The 10,633-nt window shown below is 39.8% G+C and overlaps 2 protein-coding genes across 2 annotated transcripts in view; both read left to right on the top strand.

Annotated features, from left to right (window-relative positions):
- SEH1L (SEH1-like (S. cerevisiae)) overlaps nt 1-6,378 on the top strand; it is a 54,392-nt gene extending 48,014 nt beyond the window's left edge. The window contains exons 8-10 of the mRNA XM_011936663.1: nt 1,031-1,208; nt 2,880-3,030; nt 5,705-6,378. Coding sequence (XP_011792053.1) covers nt 1,031-1,208; nt 2,880-3,030; nt 5,705-5,900 — 525 coding nt within the window. The 3' untranslated portion in view covers nt 5,901-6,378. The remainder of the gene's footprint in view (nt 1-1,030; nt 1,209-2,879; nt 3,031-5,704) is intronic.
- A 4,037-nt stretch (nt 6,379-10,415) lies between these two features.
- Nucleotides 10,416-10,633, top strand: part of CEP192 (centrosomal protein 192kDa) — a 144,529-nt gene continuing 144,311 nt past the window's right edge. The window contains exon 1 of the mRNA XM_011936637.1: nt 10,416-10,485. The gene's annotated coding sequence lies outside the window, so the exon portion shown is untranslated. The remainder of the gene's footprint in view (nt 10,486-10,633) is intronic.

Consider the following 10,633-nt stretch of genomic DNA (forward strand, 5'->3'; position numbering starts at 1 on the left):
AGAGCTTGCAGTGAGCTGAGATCCGGCCACTGCACTCCAGCCCGGGCGACAGAGCGAGACTCCATCTCAAAAAAAAGATCTTTTACAGTTACTTTTAAATTAGTCATTTTTGAAGAATGAATTATTTAATGAACATTTTATATGTAAATATATGTCTTTTTGGAAAGGGGAATTGAGTAAGGAGTACATTTATATTCTCTTAATTGTGCTTTATTTAGGCTAATACTAACAATTCTCTGAATATAATTGATACTCTATAAATATTTAATGACAAGTGGCAGTCTATTTAGGGAAAACTAAATTAGTATTGATACAGTCTTGTGAATAACATATTTAACTTTAATTTTGAATTGTGAATTTCAGTTCTTTCTGTTCTTTCATTCTTTCCTACTTGCTGCCCTGCCTTTTTTTTTTTTTTTTTTTGAGGCAAGGTCTCGCTTCATGGCCCAGGCTGGAGGGCAGTGACTTGATCTTGGCTCACTGCAACCTCTACCTGCCAGGTTCAAGCAGTTCTTGTGCCTCAGCCTCCTGAGTAGGTGGGACTATAGGTGCCCACCACCACGCCTAATTTTTTATTTTGCATTTTTAGTAGGGGCGGGGTTTCGCCATGTTGGCCAGGCTGATCTTGAACTCCTGGCCTCAAGTGATCTGTCCATCTTGGCCTCCCAAAGTGCTGGGATTACAGGTGTGAGCCACCGCACCTGGCCTTGCCCTGCCTTTTTAAATTAATTATTGTCATCTGTTTTATTCCTCGGCCTTGTGTGGGAGAATAAAATCATCCTGTTTTGTTGTTTCTTTCTTCCATGAAAGAGTCACTGAATATCGTTTATGTGCTGGGATCACTCCAGGTCTTGGCGAGTTACCCAGCTCAAGGGCCAAGGGGTGGGGTTTATGCAGATGAGTACATTATTATAAAGTGATGTGGTGGTGAGACCACTCGTATTAATTTAGAATTTTATATGTGTGTGTGTATGTGTGTGTGTGTGTGTGTGTGTGTGTGTATTTTAAAACTTTGCTTAGAATGCCTCAGAAAATGTTTTTTATTAACAGGAAAGAGCTGACCTCCTCTGGTGGGCCAACAAAGTTTGAAATCCATATAGTGGCTCAGTTTGATAATCATAATTCTCAGGTCTGGCGAGTGAGTTGGAATATAACAGGAACAGTGCTAGCATCTTCAGGAGATGATGGCTGTGTAAGATTGTGGAAAGGTAAGATTTCAGTGGAGGGGTAATTTTTGGTTTATATTTCTGCTCTGGAGTTTTTACTTAAAAATGTAAACTCTGAAATATTTTTTTTTTTTTTTTTTTTGAGACGGAGTCTGGCTCTGTCGCCCATGCTGGAGTGCAGTGGCCGGATCTCAGCTCACTGCAAGCTCTGCCTCCTGGGTTTATGCCATTCTCCTGCCTCAGCCTCCCGAGTAGCTGGGACTACAGACGCCCGCCACCTCGCCCGGCTAGTTTTTTGTATTTTTTAGTAGAGACGGAGTTTCACCGTGTTAGCCAGGATGGTCTCGATCTCCTGACCTCGTGATCCGCCCGTCTCGGCCTCCCAAAGTGCTGGGATTACAGGCTTGAGCCACCGCGCCCGGCCTGAAATATTTTTTTAAAATGGTCTTTTACGGTTACTTTTACTGTCATTTATGTTATTTTGAACATCAGTTTAGTTCATAGCAGTTAATCACTGAATTGTTTTTCAAGTCATATGGAACAGAGCAACTTTTAAAACTAAAGTAATTACAGCAGAATATGCAGTATCTCCAATAAAAAGATACCAGTTGTCATGTATGTGCCTTACATGACTGCTCTACAAACTCAGACTAGGACTATAGTCGCTCTTATTTTATCAAATAAATTACTTTAGACAATCAGTCTTTAATAGGAGAAAATTCAGTATCTTCTCTGCTTTGTCTGTGCAGCTTGCAAAAGTTAAGAGCCTTGGGGCCCTGATTGTAAGTTTTTTATAAGTGCCAGGCTGAGTGCGAAGGTCTGGACAGTTGACACTGACTCTGCTCTCTGTAGCCTGGTTCTGCACTTCTCTTGGGATGATTATCTGTTGGGCAGAGATTTCTGTGATTTGTGCATCACCATAATGAATGGTGTCCCATACTTAGCATTCAAAATTATAGCTGTCTTAGTTTATTTATCCTTTAGCAGTTATTGTTTCCCAAAGTGCAGTTTGGGTAAGCTTGAGGGCCTCCCATGTTCGATTTTGGGCTTTGGCAAAACCAGCTCAGACCTTCCTTTCTTCAGTGTAATTTGATTTCAAGGGCTTTGCTGTCGTTTTCTGCATCTGGGCTTTGGTCAGGACCACCTTGCCACGCTCCCCAGCAGGCTGCCTAACTTGAATTTCTTGGGCTCATTGTCTTCAGAGACCAATTTTGCATTCAAACTAATAAGGCCATTTTGGATAAGCCACTCAATCTCTAAAGGTTTTGTTACCTACATCCATTTCAGAAGACATTAGTTACCCATATAACTTATACTTGCATAATTAAGAAGACAACTTCATTACCTTATATATATATGTAAGTGAAATTCATTATAATGAAGACTTTAATATTATAATGGAGATTTTAATATTAATTTCATAATGTGATAATACGGTAGCTCAGAAAATTGTCTCTGCTAATATCTGTAACATGGGTGGTGAAAGCTTTTTATTTTTAAAGTTATTGATACTTTGAAAACTTCTAAAAATTTGTTAAAAGTAAGATAATGTGTCTTTCATTTAAAAAGTGTCTTTAATGTTTATCCTGGAAGAAATGTAGCCCCTAGCCTCTCCCTCATTTCTTTAATTGTAGTTTAAGGACATGGGTACAGATTTGTGCCCTTAGGCATTGGTATTAATCACGTTAATGTATTCGATTATTTTCCTTTCAGCTAATTACATGGACAATTGGAAGTGTACTGGTATTTTGAAAGGTAATGGGAGCCCAGTCAATGGGAGTTCTCAGCAGGGAAACTCAAATCCTTCCCTAGGTTCAAATATTCCGGGTCTTCACAATTCATTAAATGGATCTTCTGCTGGCAGGTAGGCTGTTTCATGGGAAAACTGGAAATTCTCTGTTTTAAATCATTCTGGTAGCTATACTTAAGGTGGATGATTTCCTGGATTATAAGATGGAGTGGAAATGTTCACATGTGATTATATTAGCATTTAAGGATTCATTTCGTTAGCTCTGTATTTGGCTTACTTGGTCATAGTATTTGCAGGTAGGTTATGAGGTCATTACATCATATTCTGAAGCTTTAGTGGTCTGTGGGTAGAAATGTTACAGGTTTAAGATTCAACTTCACTTCTGCAACAGTGAGAGGAAGATTATCTGGTTTAATAGTGAGGGTTTTAGTCTAAATGAACATTAGTGTTTTTTACTGCTTGTAGTGTGGTCTTTGCATTAGGTCAAACTGAAATTTTAAATAAAATACATTTATTAAGGCTTTTTAGAAGAGAGTACATTAAATTATTTGGCTTTTGTGTTTAAAGTTTAATGGAAATAAGAGGAAATAATAAAACCTGAGATTGATTTTTAGAATATTTAGCATATGTTACATTCTTGTGTATCATAATAAGGAATATTTGATGTCATCTAAAGAGTCATCCTTTTGTTTTCATGTTCAAATTTTAAATATGTAAATTTGTAAGATAAAATTATTTTAATATGTCTTTGTGAATAATTTGGAATAGAATTCAGGAAACGTCAAAACACAGCCTAATGGACTGTCCTGTGGTTATCCTGTTGTTATCCTAAATAAAAGAAGAAAATTGTATTTAAAATTTCAACTATTTTTATATTGTTATGTTTTTATAAAGAAGTCCTGCTTTTGATTTCAAGGTTTTAAGTATGTTCATCAAAACAATTTCAGGTTACCATGGAAGATACCAGATTATAAAGATTATTTCATGAAACAAATAATATTAGAGTTGATTTTTTGAGGCTGATTCTTGGTCACTGCCTGTACTGCATATTTTCTTTTGTAAATAGCTTCTGTTTTTTGATCTGTATTCTTACTGTGCCAGTAACCATCTGTGTTAGATCTGTGATGCATTTCCCTTTTCCATTTGTATTATGTCCTTTAACAGAAAGCACAGCTGAGTACAAGCTAACTGGAGTAACTTTGCTGTTTTGCTGCTTGTTGCATGCACACAGGAATGGAAAGCAAGCTCCTTTTCCCCTTCCCCAGCGCCGTTTGACCTCTCCCAAGATACACCAGCAGCCTGCTTACTACTAAACGCAATCCAAAAGGCCTTTAAAAATACAGTGTATATTTTTTTGTCCTAGTCAGTTTATTGACACTATTTGAAACTTTTGAAATATAAATGGAGAGGCTTTCTGTTGAGACATTGTCACCAAAACAATTTTTTGAAATATTCCTGAAACTAATTTGGGTTTCAAGATTAAAAGGGTTGTTACCATTCTTATCTAAGTAGTTGGGAGGAGGGGAAATATCACTTTATTTCATTGGGAAAATATAGACATATTTCTTTTGCTTCCTTAAAACAGCTTAAAATGATGAACTTTTATAATTTTAATTTGAAGATTGAATAAATATTTTTTATAAAGATTGTTTTGAGTGATTTACTTTTGTAGAATTGTTTTATACATGATATTCAGTACAACTCTGTCATTTCCTTGTAGTATTTAAAGAATATTAGTAAAGGAGTGAATTAGTAAAGTAGTAATAGTAAAAGGAAAGGAACTTGACTGTACAGTTGTAGCCAGGTTAAGTAAGCATTTGGTATTGTTTCATTTACAATTTGGAAGTAAGATGGAAACACTTTTTTATAAGTTTTTAATTCATAGTCACTAAAGAGATAAATGTTTCTTATATACATTTGTGTATTTTTATGGTGTTATTTATTTCATGGCTTAGTTTCCTTCAAATCGAAATTTGGACACACACTATTAAGAGAAGCCATTAAAATTTTACTAAAATTGTGCATGTAAATTAATGTCAGCATTCCATGTCTCAAGATTTTCTTAATTTACTTGGCTGTTTAAATTAGTTCATATCCTGTAAAGCTCTGACCTTGATAACAAAGCTATAAATATTTAAGCTTGCTAAAATGTGTAAGTATCACTGGTAAGTTACAAAATGGAAGAAGAGTAACAGTAGGGCACAGTCATTCTGTGAGTCCTTTCACTTATCAAAATTTGGTAGCTATTCTAAGGCTTTTGCAGAAAAATAAGTGTTCAATGTTTGTAGTTCTTGAAACGCATGTTGCAGTAGCCAGCCATCCTGTGTGTGTTCCCAGTATCATGTATGCACTAAAAAAAAAGTGTGCTTGCTGCTGTTGTGAGTGAATCATTGCTTAGGAGAAAAAACTTACTAGATTTGTAAATGTACAGAATAGCATCAGATATTTCTGAGAGATTAGAAAATGTTTTGAATTTATAAAATTAGTGTTTTTCTTTGTAATTTATACTGATTTTTTTTGACATTTTAAGTTTAACAGATTGTATTCCTTTCAAGTTTCTATACTTGCTTAAGCAATCTTGATTTGAGTAAGGGTCTTGATTTGTGCTATTATGTTCTGTTAGTTTTGGCATGAATATACTAAAGCTTTTTTTTTTTTTTTTCTAGCATGTGTTTTCTCCTCTTTGGTTCTCTTTGTATTTACTACTTTTCTCTTTTTCTTGTGTTTTTTTTTTTTTTTTCCTGTTTTTGTTTTGTTTGGTGTTTTGTTCCTGTCTTCATTGTTTCAGGTATTTCTTTCCCCCTCTGGATTCCCCACGGGCTGGATCGAGATGGTCCAGTTATGCCCAGCTCCTTCCTCCTCCTCCTCCTCCTCTGGTAGAGCACTCTTGCGATGCTGACACTGCCAACCTCCAGTATCCTCACCCTCGCAGACGATATCTCTCTCGGCCTCTTAATCCCTTACCTGAGAATGAAGGGGTTTAAAACACTGATTTAACATTGAAAGGCCTTATTCAAGTGCTTGTAAATGCTTTCATTTCTGGCTGCTTTTTGTTTTTCTTCACTTTCTTTCAGAAGATTTTTCTAACTTAGGGTCTGTCTTGCATGTATTACAACTGGAATACGGTGTTTCGAACCTAAATCTGTTTGTGCGTCTCCATCAAAGGAATGTTTGCTTCACTGGGTGATAACCTTTGATGAAATGAGACATGTCCAAGTAACGTTAACTGTGAAGTTACACACCGTAGCTGATCTCAAAGTGCCTGTTTTGTGAATTTTATTTTGAACTGTTACCATAGTCTTAAGCTGCTGATGCTTTATCAGACTGGCTAATGTGAAAGCGTCTTCTTAGGAAGTTTATTCTGTCTTTGATACCTTAGAAAATGGATTTCATTTTACAGGCTAATGTTGCAGCTGACTAGTATGTAAAATAAATCATTCCTGTGTATAAAGCAGCAAAACCCAATGTGGAGTTTTTGGTCTTTTTTTTTTTAAGGAAATTGCCTTTCACTATTTGGAATTACTGTTTAAAGCTTTTGTAATTATTATCCAAGTAGGTTGTGTAATAAAATATATTTTAAAACACACAAATCTCTTGCCTTACAAAAACAGAATATATTTTATTTAAGATAGTTGCTAAGGCTTCCTCTCCTTTCACTATCTCACAAAAAACCCAAACAAACAAAAATTAAGAGATGTGAGCAAAAATATTACATTTATTTAAAAGGTAGAAAGTCAGTATGTAGACTTAACATTTAGAATGCACAGATGTTGACTTTCAACCTAGGTCGTCAACATTAGAATATTTTCTAAAATATTTTAAGATGAGAATGTACTTGATAGAAATTGTGGTAAAATGGTTAAAACTAGTAACATGCTTGTTGGTTCAGTTCTGTCAGGAATTGTCAGGGGTTTAACCTCTTACCAGGGCTAGAGAGAGGTGTTCTGAACAGTATTTCATGTATCAGGTAATCACATAGGTGACATACTTGTTATAACTCTCCTAATTGTCAAAGACGCCTTTCCTTGAATACTGTCATATCTCTAGTACTTCTTAATATGCAAAGGATTAAGAGCTATTCGTTTTATTTTATTTTTTTATTTTTTAAGACAGGGTCTCACGCTGTTGCCCAGGCTAGAGTGTAGTGGCATGATCATGGCTCACTGCAGCCTTGAACTCCCGGACTCAAGCGATCCCCCGACCTCAGTCTCTTGAGTAGCTTGGACCGCAGGTGCACGCCACCACGCCCTGGCTATTTTTTTAAAAATTTTTCGTAGTGAGGGGTCTCACTTTTTGCTCAGGCTGGTCTCAAACTCCTAGGCTCAATCCGTCATCCCACCTTGGCCTCACAAAGTGCTGGGATTATAGGCGTGAGCCACCTCACCTAGCCTATTCATTTTAGTTTAGGGAACATTAGAGTTTTATTGTCTAATCATCAAAGTGTTTTGTCTCTAAAGTTAGCATTTCTATGTAAATATCTCTTTCAGATAATTCTCAAAGATCTTCCTCTGGTTAATTGACTTGCTAGGCTTGTAGCCTTATGGAAGATCAAACAAGAAATCTTAATGCTGAATCTAACTCAGAATGAGAAGGCATGTCTTTGAGCTTTCAGTCATAGAGGTACCTAGGGTAAGAATGGGATAATGAAATTGAGACCATTCTCCAATTTAATGTAGTGAATCCTGAGCATCTACCATGTGCAAGATACTGTATGTAAAAAAATAGAAAGGTAGTGTGCACACAAACTTACACTCGTGGGAGAAGGCATTTCTAGAATTTACAAAAGGTAATGGGTTCGGCTTTGTAATAATGGTAGAAATTGTATAGTAGGCATAAAACAGACAAGTTATTTGAGCTGGCAGAATTTGGAAGGGATGTCTGATTTCAATAGGTAAAAGGGTAGGGGTATGTTTACAGAACAGGATATAAGTAACAGTCTGGTTCATGTAGGGAACTAGTGGGACATTAATCTGGAATCATACCTTGTGGTTACATGGGAGAAGGTTTTGAGTATTGGTGGCTGAGGCATACCACTTTAAGCAGTTGGCAAAAGGGGAGCTGAGAGATGTCTGAACTTAAAACTGGATAGGCCTCACTTCTAATTCCCTGGGAGGCACCCTGGTCATGGGGCCTCTGTGGGCTCTACTCAGTGTCTAAGAGGTTTGGAAATCACGGTGGGAGTTCTGTTCCTCCTTTCCAGTCGGCACGTGAGGTGAGATACTGAGGTATAAGATAATAGCTAATGTTTGCTGAGTATTGCTATGAGCCAGTACTTTTCTAGATACCTTACAGGAGTAGCTTTAAATTCTCACCGCAAGCCTCTGAGGCAAACGCTTTATCCCCTTTTTACAGACAAGGATACCAGCAGGTTAAAGCTACTTGCCCAAGGCTGCACAGTTTGGAAGAGGGAGGTGGAGCCAGGATTCCGATCCAGGCAGCCTGGCGTCACAGTCCAGGCTGTCTTGCTGCCGAGACACTCAATCAGAGATCTCTGTCAATAGAGTCCTATCAGGTTGCTGAGTGTTGTGCGGAGTGCTTTGGTGACTTGAGGATATTTATGGAGGAAGGATGTTTATTAACAAGGATTTGGTGTGAGTGACAGTCTGGAACATGTAGACATATTTAAGCAGTTCACCTCCAATGTGTGACCACTTTGTAGAAAGAGGTTAAGATACTCTGAGAAAGAATGTGGCTCATTACACTCCAATATACCCTTTCAGCTCTAGGGCTAAGCATTTGGCTTACTTTTTTGGATTCGGAAAATCTTGAGATTTTCTGCATTCATCTTTGCTCATTGAGTGTGGACAAAGGTAGAATAAAGGTAATTACTCTTTGCAAATACCAAGGCTGCAGGGTTCCAAGAAGAGGTGTAAAGAACTGTGGAGATAATCGCTGAGTTTGACAATTAGGAGTCTATTCCTGATAAATGTTAAAGTTTTCAGGATTCATCTTTGCTCATTGAGTGTGGACAAAGGTAGAATAAAGGTAATTACTCTTTGCAAATACCAAGGCTGCAGGGTTCCAAGAAGAGTTGTAAAGAACTGTGGAGATAATCGCTGAGTTTGACAATTAGGAGTCTATTCCTGATAAATGTTAAAGTTTTCAGGACCCATCTAGACACCATGAAATGCGTCAAAATAAGGTGTAAAAAGTGGAAGCCTGGCTTCCTCTATGGAAAAAAAGTGGAGACCATTAAGGGAAGGAGCCAAGAATGGTCATTAGGTGATGAAACAGAACCAAGGAAGGGGTGTGTGTGGTGTGTGGGTGTATTTGTGTGTGGGTGATGTGTCTTGTGTATGTGTGTGGGGGTGTATGTGGGTGTGTGTTGTGTATGGATGTGGTGTGTATGCGTGTGTGTGGTTGTATGTGGGTATGTGTGGCTGTGTGTGGTGTGTTTGATGTGAGTGGTGTGTGTGGCATGTGTGGTGTATGTGTTTGGATAGAGAAGTGCTGCATTTTTGGAGGCAGAGAAGGAAACCAGTGGTGAGGATATCCAAGAATGACAGCTGAGCCATGTTTGCAGGAGGTAGAAAGCGGTCAAGTAAACAGACGTCTTTCCCCACCAAGCTAACCTCAGGTCTAGGGACTTCTAAACTTTGCGTTTTCCCTATTCTCTCCTCCAAAGTGCGCCGGGCATGTTTCAGTAACTTGAATGAAGTTAAGGGGTTAGCTTTGGAAGAGAGGGACTTTTCCCTCTGTGACTATATGGAATAAATTTTGAGATAAGGGACCTTACTGAAAAAGACTGAGATACATTTTGAGTGCAAGGCATGGTCTCAGTGAAGCAGTATAGTAGTTAAGGGCTTGTGCCGAGCAGATGGCGGTGATGGGATTTGTGGCCTAAGAAGGATGGACAAAAGTAGGAAGCTACTTAGGGATAAATTATGCCTCACCTCACTTTTTTCCAATCGAGACAAAGCCTACCGTGTCACAAAGAGGCGACTAGATGTGGCGAACTGTCATGAAACTTGATCCCGAGGAATTGACTGACTGAAGGTGAAACCTGACGCCTTTCAGGTCTAGCAACAGGAAGGTCTGCATCTGCCCACGGAAGGACGAAACCTATCGGGGGGATTTGTTGGCGGGGAATACTTCTTTGCGCATAGAGTGACTGGCGGTACCCTGGAGCCCCAAACTGAATAAAGTAAGCATAATTTTCAAATTCGCCAAGACCTTGAAGGCGGCGCCAACGGGAGCAGCCCCCCGGGTCCCAGCCGGCGCGGAGCTCCATCATCATCTCCTCCTCCTCCTCCTCCTCCCCCTCCTCCTGCTCAGGCGCAGGACGCGCGGCTTCCTCGCTTCAAATCCAGGAACGCGCGGTCCCCACCAATCACTGGGCTTCTTCCCGCCCCATTTCTTCCTGCTGTCCAATCAAAAGCCGGCTCAGTCTCCTCCCCTTGCCTGGTGCTGCGAACAGACGTAAACCAGAGGCGGGCGCGGTACGGCCGTTCGGGGCTGCAGCGGGAGCGGGGGCCGTGCGCACGCGCACTTGCAGCGCCCGGGACACCCCTTCGCTCTGTGGACATTCCCGCTTCACGCTGCCCCCCCGCAGTCGGGGACGCGGGCTCGGTGAGGAGGGACGCCGGTGCCTCGGCCTGCGCCTGGGCGGGAGGCAGACGCATGCCCCTTTGGCCTACGTTTCGGCTGCCGGACCGGCGGGACGGTGACGGTTGGGTCGGGCGGGGGCGCAGGCTGTGGGCGGCAAGGCCGGCAGGGC

Source organism: Colobus angolensis, unplaced genomic scaffold (assembly GCF_000951035.1).
Source record: "Colobus angolensis palliatus isolate OR3802 unplaced genomic scaffold, Cang.pa_1.0 Scaffold155, whole genome shotgun sequence".
Taxonomy (NCBI): Eukaryota; Metazoa; Chordata; class Mammalia; order Primates; family Cercopithecidae; genus Colobus; species Colobus angolensis.